The 19,132-nt window shown below is 46.4% G+C and overlaps 1 protein-coding gene and 1 long non-coding RNA gene across 8 annotated transcripts in view; one reads left to right on the forward strand and one right to left on the reverse strand.

Moving 5' to 3' along the window:
* Positions 1-19,132, reverse strand: part of TBC1D8 (TBC1 domain family member 8) — a 106,684-nt gene that overhangs the window by 6,655 nt on the left and 80,897 nt on the right. For 3 of the 7 annotated variants that reach the window (XM_044263676.1, XM_044263674.1, XM_044263672.1), the window contains 11 exons: positions 18,347-18,541; positions 16,975-17,154; positions 15,395-15,545; positions 12,058-12,272; positions 10,945-11,062; positions 8,401-8,686; positions 7,521-7,650; positions 7,282-7,380; positions 6,464-6,532; positions 1,085-1,325; positions 466-531 (listed from right to left, as the gene is read on the reverse strand). In XM_044263676.1, coding sequence (XP_044119611.1) covers positions 466-531; positions 1,085-1,325; positions 6,464-6,532; positions 7,282-7,380; positions 7,521-7,650; positions 8,401-8,686; positions 10,945-11,062; positions 12,058-12,272; positions 15,395-15,545; positions 16,975-17,154; positions 18,347-18,541 — 1,750 coding nt within the window. Of the gene's footprint in view, positions 1-465; positions 532-1,084; positions 1,326-5,252; positions 6,209-6,463; positions 6,533-7,281; positions 7,381-7,520; positions 7,651-8,400; positions 8,687-10,944; positions 11,063-12,057; positions 12,273-15,394; positions 15,546-16,974; positions 17,155-18,346; positions 18,542-19,132 lie in introns of those variants that run through there. The other 4 variants (XM_044263675.1, XM_044263673.1, XM_044263677.1 and 1 more) reach the window with 3 other exon arrangements.
* LOC122916386 lies at positions 6,475-10,865 on the forward strand. The gene is made up of 3 exons (XR_006386180.1): positions 6,475-6,559; positions 10,474-10,534; positions 10,754-10,865. It is a non-coding gene; the product is annotated as an uncharacterized LOC122916386 (long non-coding RNA).

Raw genomic sequence — 19,132 nt, forward strand, 5'->3', positions numbered from 1 at the left:
ACATCTTAGGTTTCAAAACTGTTTTCTTTGTTCCCGGTTACCTGCTGAAACTTGACGGAAGTATGGACTTACATGCCAGAAGAATGAAATGGTCCTTCAAAAGAGGAGGCTTAAATAACCATCTATTAAGGCAACCAGGGTCTGCTTCCCTACATACTCCACAAGCCAGCAGTTACCAAAGTGTGGTCCTCAGAACCAGGGAGCCGGAAACAGTGGAGTGGCGCCCAGGAATCTGGATTTTAACAAGCCCCCCAGATGATCCTGATGCATGCTCAAGTTTGGCAACTGCTGTCATAGGCCATACAGCTCAGTAATGAAAATTTGTTATCAGCAACCCCAGATTAAAAACATCTGTTAACTCAAGTCTAAATGAAATTTTAAAAGAGAAGAACTTCAGAGTCACATACAAGGCTTACTTGTGTCAAAGCAGAACAGAACTTAGATTTTCTCCATAGAATTTCTTACCTGGAGGGATATGAAGTCTATATAACAGTTTGATTTTCTCATTCATTTCTCCATTATACATAACATCTGCAAAAAAAAAAAAAAAAAAAGATCGAGAGAAAATGAGGAGATGCAAATGGATAAAGTACATTTGTTGTGACACAACCTCACTGTGGGAAGAGAACTTAGTACGATCAGTACTTGTTCACTCAATACTTCGCTGCCCCTACTACCAGACATAGGGTGTTTGAAATGAAAACAAGAAAAGGTCACTCTTGAGGTGCAGGATAACCTCCTGAATTTTGTCTGGCCTCATACCTTCTGAAAGATTTTAATTTCATGGGCAAGAGTCAAGAACACAGCCCCTAACAAGCCACACCACACCCTGGGCGCCCAAGGAGAACAGGAGCAATGATCCTGTGTGTTGAGAGCTTGGGCCCTTCTCACCCTCCTTAAGGAGGCATAAGTGTCGTTATAAGAGGAGCCTGCAGAGTGGTTTCTAAAATCTCCAAATCACATCAGGCCAGTCCCAAATACATTTCACTGCGTGGGTCTGCCTGCTCCACAGTCCATCCTGTCTTGTGTTCACAGACTCCCGTCCCAGATTAACTCACTGCAGTGAAGACCCACAGGGTCCTACCGAGACAGCTCACAAATGCTTTGAATTCGATCAGGTGGTCCATGTTGTCATCCAGGAGCCTGAAAGTCCTCTCTGCGAGGATTTCCGTGTGGGCCCCACAGGTCCAGGGCGAGACAAGCTGAAACAAGTGTGCGAACTGCCGGGCATCTATGCGGTACTGCTCTGCGTAGGGCCTGCTGGGGTCGTGGCGTGGGGCCATGGGCCTGGGCTGCTCCCAGTAACAGCTCATCATGTGCTCTCTCTTCAGACAAGAGGGAGAGAGGGATCTGTGAGAGATGGGAGCACCTGTGGGGGGATGCACGCTTAAAAGCCAGGGTTAACTTGGCCTTTGCTCAGGACTCACTTGGGCTCGTAAATTATGTATTGAATAAGAACACTATAACACGTAAAATGAAAAAAGTGCTTACAATCTCATCACTCTAACCAGACAAGTAAAATATGTCCCTTGTTACCTTGTTACCTTATACTTCATGCCCATAAAATATGTAATTTTGACCTCCTTCTCTAAGGCCTTTTTTTTTTTATTATTGGAGCACATAATATCTAACAAAACTTAACCATTTTAACCATTTTTCAATGTTCGGCCGCCATAGTTTTAATTCTAGGAGACCTAATTTTTATTGTTTTCTCATCAAATCACATCTGAAAACAAAAAAGTACTAGACAGATCTATAGAATACAAAAGAAACCAGTCGCCCTGGTTGCCTTGTGGGGAGGGGAAATAGAGGTGGGAACTCACATGTAGAACCAAGTCTCTTTTAAGATTTTACTATTTGAGAGAGAGCACCCACAAGCAGTGGGTAGTGGCAGAAGGAGAGGGAGCAGCAGAGTCCCCGCAATCCCAGATGCAGGACTCGATTCCAGGACCCTGGGATCCTGACCAGGGCAGACAGTAGACACTTAACCAACTGAGCCACCCAGGTGCCCCAGAACCAAGTTTTTTCACTGCATACTTTCTTATAAGTTTTTAAATTTGAGTGAGGTGAATATATTAACAATTCAAAAAACTGGAAGTTTAAAAAAAAAAAAGTGATTCCAAGTCTTGGGAATACACTGACAACCAGAGCACTCAAAACTGGCTCTTCCTTGAGGGTCCCCTCTTTAGGATGCATCTCTTACACCCACGCTAAATCACCTCTTGGGACATCTTGACTCACTGAGATAATTCCCAATGACTGCAGGCTTCTGCACAATTCTAGCATCCTCCACCCATCACGGTGGCACGGGAACAAGTATAGAAGCTGTAATATGTGAATGCAGATCCTTGGATGAAAACCAAAATGCTATTTATAGTTTTACTGTTGTATTTGTTGGCAGCCTTGTCCTTCGGGTAGCCTTCGCAGAATTGTGAAAAATACCACAAGAACTTTTCAGTGTGAAACGACAGTCCAGTGAATTTCCATTCCTAAAAATTCAAGACACACTGCGAAAGTCCACTGTATATTTGTGTATCCTGTAATACTAAAGCCCCACAGAATCCTGCCAAGAAAGGTTATAATAAATAAGCCTAGGACTTGTGCAACCAGTTTACACAGAACCCTACAGAAAAACAAACCGATAAAAAAAAAAAAAAAAAAGACCATGGATGTAAGCAGGTGATACCAAGAAGTACACAATTAGCTGTAGTCAACCCCACGAATGGATAAACAAATTAAAATTAAAATAAAATGCAATTTTCTATAAGACAAGCAAAATTGCAAAAGATTCTTAATAAAAACTGGGTGGGTATGGAATGTAGGACAGGAGCCCTCTTGGACATCATCAGTGTATTCCCATGGAAGTGAAATTTGAAAAATCAAACACACTTTAGCAATACAGGCTAAATACAGTCACTGCAGCAGAAACTGCAGCACTGGTGTCCAGGGAAAGGCACAAAGATGCTCAGTCCAGCACAGTTTAACAAAGCAGCAAAAACCTGGAAACATAAATGTGTCTCAACAGATGAATGGTTAAGTAAATGATGGTTCAGCCCTACAATGAAACTATACAGCTATTTTTTCCATGTCATAGGTGGGAGGGAAGGTGTGTCTGAGAGAGAAAGTATAAAAGGAAAAAAAAATCAGGAAACATATTCACCAATTTGTTAACAATAATTACCAGTACAAGGGTAAGACTGTAGGTACAGACAGGATGAGACCCTTTCATTTTTTGCTTAAAAGTTTCTTCTTTTTTTTAAATGGTAAGAGTCGGTATACTTTTATTCTTTATTTTGTGATTTTTAATTAAAATTTGAAAATAAGTCTTCTTTTTCCCGAAGATTTTATTTATTTGACAGAGAGAGAGATCACAAATAAGCAGAGAGGCAGGCAGAAGTGGGGGAAGCAGGCCCTGCTGAGCACAGAGCCCGATGTGGGGCTCAATCCCAGGTCCTGGGATTTATATTATATTTATATTATAATATATTACATTATATTTACGTAATTTGATACTGTTCAACACGGATGGACCATGAGGGCACTCCTGCTAAGTGAAAGAAGTCAGACATGTACTCTATGATCTCACTTATATGTAGAATCTAAAGACAAAACAAAACCCCAAACTCAGAAAAAGAGATCAGAATTGTGGTTCCCCGAGGCCGGGACGAGGTGTGGGGGCACTGGAGGAGGTGGACAGAAGGTACAAACGTCTGGTTAGAGTAAGCACTAGGGATGTGATGTACAACAGGACGAGTACAGTTAATGGCTATATGGTGTATTTGAGTTGCTAAGAGAATGGATCCTAAAGTTATCACAAGGGGAAAAAATTCTTTTTTTTTTTTAATGTCTAGAGAAGATGAATTCTAATTAAACTTATTGTACTCATCACTCAACAATATATTTAAGTCATACTATACGCTTTAAACTCACACAGTGCTGTATGTCAGTTACACACATGAAACTGGAAGGAAAAAGTTACATTCGAGCATTAAAAAATTGCTTTAAATTATCAATAAAAATAGATTTCATTAAGTGCCAAGCATATTGTTGATCTTGAAAATGAAAGAATGCGTAATGAACTTGGTCAGAGTTACTTGATCTTAACACAAAGTGATCACGCCTGTTCATTCCAGGCTTAGGGAAGGATACAATGAGGTTAAGGAACAAAATCCTTATTAATAACCTATCATGTATTTATAAAACAATGGAAGGGTATTCCTATGTGACCTCTTTCCCTGAAAAAATGAAATTCTAGTTGAAAAGACCAGAAGTAGTGGCACCTGCGTAGCTCAGTCAGTCAAACATCCAAATCTTGGTTTTGGCTCAGGTCATGATCTCAGGGTCATGAGATAGAGCCCCAGGTTGGGCTCCATGCTCAGCATGAAATCTGCTTGAGATTCTTTCCACCTCTCCTCCCCTTTTGCTGCTCCCCCCACTTGTCTTTGCTCTATCTCTGTCTCTCAAATAAATAAAAATAAAATCTAAAAAAAAAAAAAAAACCAAGACAGAAGTGTATTTAAAACCCAACTAGAGGGGCACCTGGGTGGCTCAGTGAGTTAAAGCTTCTGCCTTCGGCTCAGGTCATGATCCCAGGGTCATGGAATCAAGCCCCACATCAGGTTCTCTGCTCAGCGGGGAGCCTGCTTCCCCCTCTCTCTCTGTCTGCTTGCCTCTCTGCCTACTTGTGATCTCTGTCAAGGAAATAAATAAAATCTTTAAAAAAAAATACATGAAGTCAGACTATGAAAGCAAAGAAAATTCAGAGCTGGCCAGGAGTATGGAGAGAGAGGATAGTCTGATGGGGCTCTTACATGGGACACATGCAGACTCTGGGCCTGGAAAGAAAGTACTGGAGTGAGTTACACAAATCTGTTATACAATATATTGTATGTAACACAAATATACTATATATAACATAATACAATATATTGTATATAACACATATATTATATACCTTGGCATGTATAATGGAATCAGACACCATGATTATGAAACTGTTTTACTGGAATTTCCTTTGGAAGTGTATCTTAAAAATTATATTGTATTTAGATAGTTTCTAAGTTTTTCTTTGTAGTTAGTCCTACATAAGTGAAAGAGTTGTAAAGCTAACTACAAATAAAATTTCAATAAACACTTAACATATCATTCATAAGAAAGACGGAAATAGGAAAACAGTAGGCTCTATCTTCCTTACTCTTATTAAAGATGATCATGGTTAGTACTTAATGAATTTTATTTTTATTAATTTAAAGCAATCATCTAAATTACATAAATTCGGATCTGTGAAAGCTCTTATTCTCTCAAACTGAGAGTAGTTAGCCTTAAGTAGATGAAATACTTTTCATGCTGAACAACACATTTGTCTACCTGTCTTTATATTCGTAGCATGCCCTGTTTTTCCTCCTTGAAAGTCAAGGAGAGAGGGGTGGGGACTTGGGACACTTTGACTTCTCATATTTTCTTCATGAAACAGAGGAAACTATGAAACTGAAAGACAGGGGCTGTTTACAGAAGACACAGTCCTGAGCAGTCCTCAGCACACATCCTGCTTATCAGGAACAAGGGGTGCCTGGACTCTACTAAGCCAAGGCCATTTCAGTGACTGCGGGGAAATGGGCCATGAAAGATGCACGCCCAGTTCAGACAACCTCCAGTGCTCCATTTAGAAGTCCCTGAAGTGCTGCTTCTTACTCTGTCCATCAGTTTACACTCTGGGTTCAGAAGTGACAGTAGCTCAGAGTCGCCACCTGGAAGAGCCCTGGAAGCCAGACCCAGAACTTACTTTCTCCAACTCTTCTGTCTTCCCCCTTCACTGCCAGGCTATCACGAGTGGAGCAGTGTGCCTGCCTTCCTTCCCTATTTTTATCCACTATTTCAAGCAAGGAAACTTCCAGCAGGGCACCTGAAAATTTTCTTCATTAGGCAAGACCTGAGTGTTCACCTATATATCCAAATATTAGAAATATGGCTTATTTAGTGTTACCAATATGATAGATTATAAGGTAATTTTAAAATGAGTAAGACTACATGGCAACATGGATAAGTGTTAATAATAGTATTAAGGGAAAACAGAAGATAAAGTGGCACCCGCAGCAGCCAAATATAAAAATTTATTTACATGTATTATGGGGGGGTATGAGTCACTACAAAGTATAGGAGGTGGGAATGTCAGTAATGGTCACTGTTCATCCACCAAGGCCTGGGAACTCTGTGTAGAACAGCATGGAACAGGTTACCAGCATCGAAGGAGGCCCTCTGCAGAGCACAGCTCCCGTGTGGGCCATAGGCAGGCGAGACCAAGATGGAACTAGCAGGCGGGGTAAGCTCCAGCCTCTGCTGCCACCGCACAGACGCGGCAGACCCCTCCAGCAGCCGCGTACTCATCCACTTCTGCAGCCCTCCCTCCGCCAACCCCTGACCAGCTGACAACCTGTCACTCCCTCATCTTCCCAGAGTTTCCTACCTTGAATAAGTCGTAGAGTTCTTCCAGGTCTTCAGGAAGAATGGAGACTTCTGGGATAACAACTCGGAGCTTGAGGAAACAACCAACAACAGTGGGGTGAGTTCTCTGCCTGCACCCAGAACGATCAGAGGGAACAGGGGTCTCTTCTGCTCGTTGGGGACACCAGGTGTGTCCTGTCTACCAGAGCAGTCTGTTCCTTTCTGATGCCAAGATCACATCATGGTAACTTTCTCAGGGTGTTTACCCTCAGCCTTTCCAATTCACACATCAGGGCCTCAGGACAAACGGGTAAGTTCTACACTGAGTTCTAAAGGAAGTCGAACTCTAACAAAGACGCAGCTTGGCCAGGATGTTCCTCCTGAAGAACAAGCATTGCAGGCCTCTGTGCGAGGCATTTTTCTATTTTGTACCTCATTTAGTCCCAGATGCTGAGTATTAGTATCCTCTAGTATCCTCTTAGTATCGTTTGACAACTAGGGAAACTGAGGCTCATGGGGATTAAATTACTCACAGTCTGTCTGACTCTAAAACCCCTGTTTCTACACCAGGTCACCCTAATTCAATGCAGGGTTGGGGGAGTGGCATTCTTTTTTTTTTTTTTTTTTTTTAAATTTATTTATTTTTGGTAATCTTTACACCCAACATGGGGTGTAAAGTTAGGTGTAAAAATCTTTACACCCTACATGGGGCTCAAATTTGGGACCCCAAGGATCGAGTCATATACCAGCCAGGTGCCCCAAAAGCTTGGGCATTCTTAGGACCAACCGCAACAGAGTCTGGGTTAGGGCCAACTGCCCTTCTGACAACCCGTGACTCACCACATTCTGCTTTGTGGTGTCTTCGTGGCCCTGGAGAACCCTGATCCTGTGCTTACATCGCAGGTGCTCAATCTGCTCCACAGACTGGTCTCCGAATTTCTGCAGAGAAACAAGGAGTTACACACTCACAGAACCCCTTTTTGTACAAAGAGGACAGCAGTATCCGCCAGGGAACCTCCCTCAAAATCCACCCCTGACCAGGTTTCCCAGAGGATGTGGGTGGGGCCAGGCCCTGTCACCTCGTAGGAGTCCCGGATCAGGTCAGCAATGTCAGTCCCAGGGTAGGGCTCCTGGTCGTCGGCGAAAAAGGCATGGTGGCTGCCGATGGGGGGTCCAGGACTGTCCTCGTTCTTAACATGATCTAGAAACCTGAGCACACAACCCACTACTCAAGTACCAGTTTCCCCTCCCCTGTGCACCACACCATGCACCTTCTGGGGACCCGGGGGACATCATGTCAGAGCACTTTCAGACGCAGCTCATTCATCTCCAAACTCTGGGAGGAGGGCAAGATAGCAACTGCTGTGCTCCCTTAGAGAAAAGGAGACATGCCTAAAGCCAGGCTTGTTGATCTGGGCCCATGGGTAGGTTTGCAGGGACCTGGGACTCTGCTGAAGTCCATACAAAGTTCCGTGCATATGTGCCATTTAAGCTTCCATGTTCTGAACAGGAAACTGCCCTCAGCTCCAAGACACCCAGGTTCCGGTCCTTGGTCTCAGGGACTGTAACACACCAGCCCCTACACATCCAGTGTCTGGAATCTCCAGCTGACTGCCTAAGACCATCATCTCCCAACGCCTGCCTGCCCCAGTCAAGGCCACTGTGAGTGCCTATCTCCTCAGAGACAAGTGAGAGTCCCCGTTCTCCTATACCTTCTCTCACTTGCTAGACAGGAGCCAGGAAGATGGTGCTCTTCACCACATGCAGGCAACAGTGCCACCTGACTGGCTGACTCTGGTGGGGGCGGTGGGGACTACTGCATGACAAGTGGCAGAGTGGAAGCAAATATTCCACAGGGACAGCCCTGCTGGGCACCCCCTGCTGCCTCCACCTGGTCTATTTTGCAGAGCCCGCAATGGCCCTCCTTATTTCACCCCCTCCCCCGCCCAGTGAGCGCACCTGCTGAGGACCATGAGGGCCTGGCCATCGTCCTTGCTGCTGCACAGGCCCTGGGCATTGGCTTCCAGCACTGCCAGCCCCAGCTGGAAAATGGCTTTGATCCCATCGTAGAAGAAGCAGTCCACAACGCTCACCGCGCTCTCCAGAGGCATAATGCTGAGGAACAGAGTCAGGAACCAGGAGAGAGAGATGGAGGCAAGGGCCGAGAGGTCGTTCATGTGCTCCGCCAGCTCAGGGAGGTGCTCCTTGATGAGCTCCTCAAAGACCGACTGGTCCACCTGGGCCCCTGGAAAAGGCAGGTCATGGAGACTTGGCTGGGGAAGGAGTCACACTTCCTAAAGTCAGCCTGAAACTGAAACTACTCTGAGATAAGCAGAATGAAACAGAATTTGAGCCCAGAAAAGGACTCGTACTGAACTGATTTTTGACACTAACTAGAGTAATTCAGTGGGGAGAGGATAATATTTTCAAAAAATAATGCTCAATCAAGTGCATACCTGTGTGGGGGCAGAGGCTGGGGGACCTCAAATCCTACTTCACATCATACAAGAAAATATATTTGAAATGTGTCATAGACCTCAATATAAAAGCTAATAATATAAAGCTTAAGAAAAATACAGGGAAAAGGCAACATTTCTTAGAACACAAAAAAGCACTAGCCACAGAAAAAAACTATAAATTGGACTTCACGAGAATCAAAGACTGGTATTCTTCAAAAAACATTAATAAAAATCAGAATGCAAACTTCACACTGAGAAAATATTTGTAATACATATACCTGACAAGGGTTTTGTATTCAGAGTAACAACTCTTGCAACTTAGTGGTCAAAAACCCATTTTTCCTTTAAAAAGGCAAAATATGGGACCAGATACTTCAAAAGAAACAATAAACAAATGGCCACTAAGCACAGAAAATTGTGTTCAGTATCATTCATCAAAGAAATGCAAAGTTAAACCTGCATAATAGATTCCTTCTTCCCTGCTAGAAGAGCAAACTTAAAAGGCCAATTCTGAAAGCTAACAGGGATGTGAGCAACCAGAACTCACACACTGCTGGTAGGGTTTCTGTGGTCACAGTATATATCACTTTGAAAAACTGACAGTTTCTTATAAAGCTAAAAATCCCTCTAACCTATGACCTAGCAATTCTACTCCTAGGTAAATACCAAGGAAATGGGTAATACTGATTCACAGAGAGACTTACACTTGAATGTGTATTTCAACTTCACTTACAATAAAGCACTGGCAACAATTCAGACCTCTGACAGGTGACCAGATAAATGAATCACGGTCTGAGAGTACGGTGAAGTGTGACTCAGCCAGAAGAAGGAGCAGAGTACCAATGCTCCAGCAACCTCGTGTTGTGAGCAGGAAAACAGACCCAGAAGAGTGCATTCTCCATGATTACATTTAGACTGAGTTCAAGAACGGGTCCAACTAGCCCGTGGTGACAGACATCAGGAGCAAGAGTTGCCTGTGGCAGGGAAGGGGCAGAAGGGGACTTGGTGGGTTATGGAAATGCTCCAGGCTGTACTGCGGCGGTGCTCACATAGGGATACCCATTACCATGGAGGCTCTGCTGGTCACTGAGGAGTAGGCACTGCCCCCCAGCAGCACCATCAACCAATGGCGGCTTTGGCAGCCTGCCTACCCGTGACCCTGCCCACCTGTGGCTCCGATGATTCTGTGCTATTGTGTACAAGGTTAAGCTGCCTCCCCCAGCATCAAGTGGAAAGGGAAGGAAGCCCATCACTCAGGCACCTGGAGGGAGCCAGGGAAAACAGTCTAAGGCATCCCAAAAGGCCACCAAAGGCACCAAGTGGCACGTCCTTCCTAGACAGCCCCCGCTTACTCACAGGGGGTCCTCACATTCCCTCAGTTCTTGACTCCAGTCTTCGGGAGCATCTTCCTCCTGACCTGCCCCCACCTCCAGTCTTTTACCAAATTCTGTCTCAAACTGGTTCTTTCGTTTCTGTTCCCACTGCTGCTGCCCAAATTTCAGGGCATCTCCAGAAAGGGTATCTGAGAGTTATCAGCAAGCTGAAGCAACGTTTCTATCACTTTGTCCACTAGGAGGTGCTGGACCACAGGGGAAATGCAGATTCCAATGGGCCACAGAAAAGGAAGACACCAGGTGGGGTCGCAGGTCAGCCCAGAGTAGGGGAGCCTTCTCACTTACTGTATACAAGTCAAGGGAGAGGGGGGGGGGGGTCCCAGGCTGCCCTTCAGGTCCAGCCTCAAGAGTCTCCACAAGGGAAAGGGGACATCTGTCTGCGTGAGCTCCTTGGGTAGGGTGGGCCAAACCACCCTCCCTTTCAGGTTGTTTCTTGAACCTCAACATTTTTCTTTTCAGGTAACTCACTCCAACCTTTCGGCAGAACGGTACAGAGATTACACCTGTTGGTTCTGCACATTCAAGAGCCAAACAGCGTTTGTACTGGGGATTTCTGGACAAGGACTGATGTGTCAACACCTCTTTGCCCCGGCTCTGGCCCTACTCCCCAAGCACAGAAGAGGAAGAGGAGGAGGAAGGAGACAGGTTACCAATGACCCGATGGTTGAAGTAGTCGGGCAGCATCCGCTCACACACGGCAACGAGCAACCAGAAGGCCTCCTCCTCCTTGGCATAGAGCAGCAAAACGGAGGTCAGGATGTTCATGGACTGCACAGGTTCACAGAGGAGGGGGTGGTTAGCATCACACCACGTTGTGCCACAAAAGACATGAAAAACCACACAGGCCCAAAGGGTTCAGAGAAGTCAAGGCTGCCGATGAGACACCCCATCTAGCCCAACCACACTGACACTTGTAAAGTGGAATGACTGAGTTTATCAACATGGTCCCCACAAGACACCCTAGGCTGAATGACCAGCCACCCTTCTGTCACTGTCCCCATCTAGGAATGCTGGGGCCAGCTGTGGTGCGGGCTTCAGGCTCAAGTCAAATCCAGCTATTCTGTGTGTATGTTCACACACACACACACACACACACACACTAACACACACAGCATTCATGGGTTGATTTTGCTTTTCATGGGAAAACAAAGTTTAAACTCTTCTATTTTCAGCTATCAGAAACTTCTCTAACCCCATCTAGTGCTGGGGTGGGGGCAGGGGTGTTTTATTTTACCGGGTTCTATTTTGTGCTTGTTTACCACATCCCTGAATACACTTTCCAAGTAAACTCAACAACTACTTAGAGGGCGGCTTATTTCCACTTGTGCTTCCTGAAGGAAAGGGATCGGCCACAAACATTTTTTGTTCCCCCAACAGCATGGAGATTTTAAAAATAATCCCTGTAACTTCTCCAGAGGTCTAGAAAGATAAAGCTCCACAGAAGCATTATCACTGCCGTCCTACATTGGAGGCCTGGAGAGGCGGTGAAGACAAACTGTCCTGTCCCGGACAGCAACTCATCATGTGCACTGCTCTTTTCAGGCACCAGGTAAAGTTTCTAATCTTAAGTCATCAACCTGTTTGACTATAAGGAGATGATTCCTGAGGCCTTACTTGATACATTCTTTAAGAAAAGCAAAAGCACAGAGCCTACACAGGACTGTCCTGGGTACCAGACAGCCAAGAACAACAGAACCCAAAGCCTGGGTAATCAACACAAGACACGGACTCAAAGATTTCTGCTCCTCCACTGCACACCCTACCTGGCAGTACCCAATTTTGGGGTTCCGGTGGGCATAGGCTGTCAAGACTCTCCTCAAAGCGGCAATTCCTGTTTCATTCTGGAAGGCAGGATGCTCTGGTAAGGAACGGTGCAGGTCCCGCTCTATCTCCTCAGTCACCAGGCAAGATTTTCCCATGGACTCCTCCACCAGATTACCATAGTAACCCGGATGCGAGGCGAGATCGGTTACAGCATCTGATGATTTAAAAGGAATTTTTCAAGGGGGCAGGTTACCAGGACAGAGTCAACCTGGGGAGGGGGCTTGTCCTGCAGGAAGACCTCAATGGGGTCTCATTACTTGAAGGACAGAAAATACCTTGAGACCACACACAAACTAAAAGGACTTTCATTCTGCCAAAAACGAGAAAAAAAAGAAAAAAATGAAACAATATGGCTTTTCTAAGAATAACCTTATAGGGAGGGAAATAGCTCATACCAGAAACAGCTGTATTAATACGCTTTTCCTAAGTTGTATTCTCTAGTAATAGGAAGATTGGATAGATGTGTGTATCTATACATACAGACGTACACACAAGTTTCATACATTAACTCAACACGAAATTACTGAGCACGTATGTGTGAAACACACAAGAAGGTGCGCTTCTGTTTAGTAATCAATTATCAAGGAGCCAACAAGCTGCAACAAGAAATTCAGGGGCTTTGCAACAACGTGGATGTAACTAGAGGGTATTATGCTAAGCAAAATAAGTCAATCAGAAACAATTACCATATGATCTCTCTGATATGAGGAATTTGAGAGGCAGGGTGGGGGGTCGTGGCGGGGGTAGGAAGGGAAAAAATGAAACAAGATGGGACTGGGGAGGGAGACAACCATAAGAGACTCTTAATCTCAGGAAACAAACTGAGGGTTGCCGGGGGGTGGGGGAGGATAGGGTGGCTGGGTGACAGACATTGGGGAGAGTATGTGCTATGGTGAGTGTTGGGAATTGTGTAAACCTGATGATTCACAGACCTGGTACCCCTGAAACAAATAACACATTATATGTTAATTAAAAAAAAATTCAGAGGCTGGACACATGACAGGCAGGGCGACCCCGCCCAGTCCACCTACCACCAAGATCCTCCCAGGCCTCTGACAGGGAGGGGACTTCAGGGGTGAGGCATCCACAGTGCATGAGGATCCCATTCCCTCATCAGCCAGCACCCAAGCACCTGCGGTCCTGGCCAGTGGTCCTGCAGGGGCGCGGGTAGCAGGCGGGGTTCCAGGAAAGAGGCTGGCCCCATGCAGGGAGGTCCCAGGAGAACAGGACAAGCAGAAGGGGCCCAGTTCCACCTTTAATCGCCAGTTTAGGTTTTTAAATTCTGATTGGGTTTAGTGTACTTCCCTCTCTGACTCAATCTTCTGCGACCGTAATTCCCCATCACACCCCACAAACACTCACTACAACATTTCCCTGTACTCAACACTTAACACTAACAGCTGCCACTCAACCCACGACAGCCTAAACGCCACAGCAGTCTTTCCGTCAACACTACCACTTGGAAGGAAAGACAGCTCTTGAGGAGCTAGGTTTGTTTTTTATTGCAATGTGTGTGTATGTTCATTAAAGAGGCAGGCTCTATGCCCGTGGCATCAACAGGTATCACCTGTAGGTGGTTAAGCTGAATCGTGTGATTTTCTTTCATTCCTATTTTCCTTTCAACTCTGAAATTGTTTTCATTCAATATAAAAATAAAGAAGACATTTTTAACTTCAAAAAGGCCTGTCTTGATGAAGAAACCAGCCAAAAGGGACTCCGCAGGGGAAACAAGGTGAGCAGTGATAGACCTATCAATGAATCCCAAGTAAGCACATGCCAGCAATTGTGCTGGAAAGCAAAAAAAAGCACCCTGGGCCAGAGAGGAGATGGGCTTGGCTCTTCAGGGGAGAGACTGAGAAGAGGGAAGAGAGATGAGTGGAGTGAAGATCCGGGATGAAGCCACAGGAGGGAGGAACGTAAGAAGGTGCAGGGAGGGGGCACTTGGGTGGCTCAGTCGGTTAAGCATCTGACTCTTAATTTCAGCTCAGGTCATGATCTCAGGGTCTTGGGATCAAGCCCCACATTGGGCTCTGCATTCAGTGTGGAGTCTGCTTGTCCCTCTCCTTCCCCTTGCTTGTTCTCTCTCTCTCTCAAATAGATAAATAAAAACTTTTAAAAAATTTTGAAATATCAAAAAAAAAAAAAAAAAATGAAGGTGCAGGGAGAAGACAGGTACCCAGGCCTGGCCTCCAGGAGGCTCGTGCTGATCTGAGCACAGCAGAGTCACTGAGGAAGAGCAGACCTCCTCCCGGGGCCTCTGGCTGCACCCTGACAATAGGGGCATAACCTTCCTGCCACACCACTGGACAACAGGGGCCTTCTCTTCCTGCCTACAAGACCCCACCTCTCCTACTGAGCCAGACGAAACGGCCACCCACAATGCAGAGACATTACATTGCTCAGCACATCTCGAGAGAAGTTGGTCCCCATCTCTGCCCACTCACTGTTGAGGGTCCTGAGGAGGGATTCCCAGACATCACCCAACAGCAGCAGAGGGAGAGTCTGAGGGCCTGAGGCCAGACAAGGTCATCGTGGCTTGGCCCAGGCAATTCCTAGGAGGAGAAAGTAGGGCCAAAATCTCTGCAATGGTGTCTCCAGGGGATGCCGTGTGTCTTCCATGGAGGAGGGACTGACAAAGTATGCTGGGGGATGTATTTCTTTTTTTTTTTTTTTTTTTTTTTAGGGGGGATGTATTTCAATGTCACTGCAAGCGAACAATGTACAGAGGGTTGGTTTGTTTAGTCTAATAATTATTTATTTCTTTGACAGAGAAACCACAAGTAAGCAGAGAGGCTGGCACAGATAGAGGGGGAAGCAGGCTCCCTGCTGAGCAGAGAACCCAATATGGGGCTTGATCCCAGGACTCTGAGATTATGACCTGAGCTGAAGGCAGAGGCTTTAACCCACTGAGCCACCCAGGCACCCTGTTTGTTTAGTCTAGTTCATAACATATGTCCTAGAAAGACACTTCACTTCTAGGAGGTCCTTTACAGTTCTCAAGACAATCTACGGACTCAAAAGTTATTTTTAAAGGAGAGACAATCCCTTCAGCTAGACCTCACATTGGCCAAGGAAGACACTGCAGCCCAGAGGTCTCAGGCAGCTAGACCAAGGTCGCACAGCTAACACAGTAAGGGTGCCGAAGTTCTTGGCTGGGAACGTGGTAGGAAAAAATCCAGAGGCAGAGGTCCTGTCTGCACATACATGCTATGCTGTTCAGATCTGGGCCTCTGCTCCAGAAATATCAGTTAGCCTCAAAATACCAGAAACACTTACCTGAGAAAAGCAGCCAGAGTTTGCCACGTAACGATTCAGGGATCCCCATGGCTACAAGCTTCCGGATCTTCTCTGTGCGGAACATACACACGGTTCTACCGTATTCCACGAAGTGGTCGTTCCACAGGCTTATTTTTATCTGCTCCCTGGACTGGAGATGGAAATGCTGTTAATGTACAAAGAAGTCCCTCCGAGCCTTCCAGCACAGACCATCCACAACCCACCACAGAGGGAGGCTGCCACTGTTACCAGAGGGACCAAGAGTGACAGGCAACTGGTTTAGCAAATGTTTTGAAACACTTGCAGGCACAGAGGATGTAAAGATGACTAATGCAGAGAACCAGGCCTTCTGGAGCTCAGAGCCCAGGAGGAGTGCTTACACAAATAAAATGCCATTTCCTTGGCAAAGTGGATAGTAAGAGTAGGTTTGTCCAAGTACTCAAGTCTAGAGCAGCTGGGAGGGCAGGGTGGGAGTCGGGGACATTAGGGGAAGCTTCTCAGGATGTTGACACCAAGCCAGCTGTTGAAGCATGGGTCAGCTCAGAGGGTGAACAAAAGCAAGGGGGCAGTGCGGGGTGGGGGGGATCATAACTTGCCCTGATCTCCAGGGCAGCCAGAGGAAAAACTGAAACCTGAAAAAAATCCTACTGTTCTCATTATCAGACACAAGATAGATACCATTTCTCGAGGCAACTAAAAATCCTTTAAAATTATTATCCCTAGATAACAGGAGTCATTAGTACCTTTTAAGCAACTTGTTTAATATGCATTTCATTGTCTGCATTCTCTAGTAAGGGGAGAAGCTTCCATATATATTCAATATTCTTACAGCTTTAGTCAGGAGTTCATTGAGCTGCTCTGTGTAAAGCATATCAGAAGGTTCTGGTTTGAATGAATAAAGCTAACAATTATATAGTAGTCCACTGGGCAACAAGACACAGTTTGGGGTAGTAATGTCCACAGACACCCCCAGCACATGTGGTCCCAATGCAGCCTCCCTCCGCCCACGATGTCTTTTCACGGTACAATTTCTAGACTCTTTACCCCACTGGGCAAGACATTTCCCTCGGGTTCTCCCTACAAAGAGGACAAGGATAAGGAGATGTAACAGAAATATCTTTTATCCAGTAAAACTACAGCATAACTAAAGCATAGAAGACCTTTTGTTCCAGGAGAGAACCAAGCGATACTGTAAAAGAAGCCCATACAGACTCCCCTGGGTAAGAGGAGAAATGCCTGTTCTGCACCTGCAAGATCTCCAGGTCAAATGGCCAAGAGCTGTGTCAAAGAGCCACTTAAGGGGCAGGTAGGGAAAGCCATCGCCCTCGGTCCTCTGACCACATCCTCCATGCAACCGGATGTGCCCAGGCAACTGGCACGGGCTGAGCCCTTTCACCTGTCTGGGAGGGAGGGAGGGGCGCCAGCCACTGGGGCAGCCAGCAACTGGCACCACACCTGCTCCCTCAAGGCCTGCAGGGCTGGGGTTGGCAGGTGCACAGCCCTCAGCAGGTCGGACACCTGGGAACCCCCACTCGTGCCAGCTCCGCCGGGCCCTGCAAAGGCAGAGCCAGGTCACCCACCATTCTCGAGTCTGGGCTCTGGCTGCCCGCCTGCTGGAAGACAGAGATCAGGGCCTCGGGGTGGAGCCGTGGGCTCTTCTCTTTGTCACTTTCCTCGCTATTTTGAGAGGACACCATTTCAAGATCCCCAAACTTGTGGTCACTGCACATGCTTGTTGAATGAAATACAGGTGAAGTCTGCTGGAAAGGAGAAAAAAAAAAAAAAAAAAGGAGGGAGCTAGAAGAAAGTCATTATTGTACTTATGGAAGAGTCTTTGTTTTGCCTTTGGAGGCATGAAGGTAATATATTTTTTTAATTAATTAATTATTTGAGAGAGAGACAGTGCATATGAGCCAGCAGGGGAGGGGAAGAGGGAGAGAGAGAATCTCGAGCAGACTCTCCACTGAGTGTGGAGCCAGACAAGGGGCTCGATCCCCGGACCCTAAGATTGTGACCTGAGCTGAGATCAAGAGTCCAGCACTTAACTGACTAAGCCACCCAGGCGCCCCAAAGGTAACATACTTAAACATGCCTATGTAGGTCTCAAGGGAAAGAGACTAACATTAGCCCAACAGAGTTGATCCTCAGGATAGAATATGGTCCACACTAAGCTTTCCTGGGAAGGCTGCTCACAGCATACACAGCATGAGGCCAAGAGGGGGCAGACAAGCACCATTTCTTGTATGCTTCCAGAACGGAGAATGACCACCTTCAGAAAACAGCTCTTGGGTACTGAGGGAATATCTCCTTTCCTCCCTGTTACTGTGTGGGTAAAAAGAGGTGAAGAAAGAGAGGGACAGGTGTGAAACAGCAGGAGAGGAGGTCCCAGTGGATCCACGTCTGTTTTCCAGCTGTCCGGCCTTAAGGACAATGTAACTTCTCTTTTAACAAGTTCCACCCGCCCCCAAATAACATCCCCCTCAGCCTCAGGGGTGGGGAGCACTGACCCCTCCAACTGTAAGGAGGGTGTCCACTAACCTGCAGGTCGATACCCCATCAAACACTCCAACCTGGGAGGGGTGCCCTGTAAATCCCTCTAACTTGTGTGGATACCCCACGAACTGCTCCAATATAGGGAGGGGTGCCCATCAACTCCCCTAACCTCAAAAGGGGTGCCCTGCAGACCCCTCTAACCTGTGAGCAGGGTACCCTGTTGGTCCCTCGAACCACTTGCTGCGTGGGGCACCTTCTAACCTGTGCAGCACCCACCCAGGACCCTGCATGTACCAAAAGTGATACCCTTGTCTGATACATAGGCCCAATCAGCCCTAACACAACGTTCCGGGTCTCAAGTAGATCGTGGCCATGTGTACTCCTACCCGAGACCACTGCCCTAGAAGTGGTCAGAAAGACCTTCCCTAGATAGGATCCCGCTGTTTCTAAGCCTCATACCATGTCTTCATCTTGGGAGGTGTCGTAATGCACGGGGCGGTTGGCGTGCACCTGCTTCAGCCTCACCAGCAGGCCCTCCACCAAGCTCTCTCTGTCCTTCAGCTCGATGAACTGGAAAGCCATCTTGCTCCGGATGCTGATGATGATGGGATTAGGGAGCAGACTGGTATCCTCCATCTTCTCAATGCTCACCACCTATTGCAAAAGGTTACCCATGAAAGGTATGGCAACAGACAAAGGAGGGCAGGCATTTCGACTACCTATTTAGGTATCACCAGACAGAAGGCCAAACCAAACAACTGCCCTAAGGAATGGATGCAGAAGGTAAAAATTATCTAAGGCAGCACAGTCATGACAGCTGAAAGGGGACAGTAACTCCAGTACCCATTAACAGGTGAACGGAGAAACAAAAATGTGATCTATCGACACAACTGAATATTATACAGCCTTAAAAAGGAGAGAAATTCTGACACGCGCTACAGCATGGGCGAATCTGGAGGACATGATGCTCAGTGAAATAAGCCAGCCACACGTGGGCTAATGTTAAAGGATCCCACTTGGATGAGGGACCTCGAGTAGTACCAGTCAGAGACAGAAAGTAGAGCAGTGGTTGCCCAGGGCTGGGGAGGAAGGATGGGGAGTGAGTGCCTAATGAGGACAGAGTTTCTGATGGCAAAGATGAAGTTCTGGTGATGGTGGGATCATTCCGTGAATGTACTTAATGCCACTGAACCCTAACACCTAAAAGTGGGTCAAGTGGTAAATGTGATGCTATGTATATGCTCC

The sequence above is a fragment of the Neovison vison genome, chromosome 8 (assembly GCF_020171115.1).
Source record: "Neovison vison isolate M4711 chromosome 8, ASM_NN_V1, whole genome shotgun sequence".
NCBI classification, from domain to species: domain Eukaryota; kingdom Metazoa; phylum Chordata; class Mammalia; order Carnivora; family Mustelidae; genus Neogale; species Neogale vison.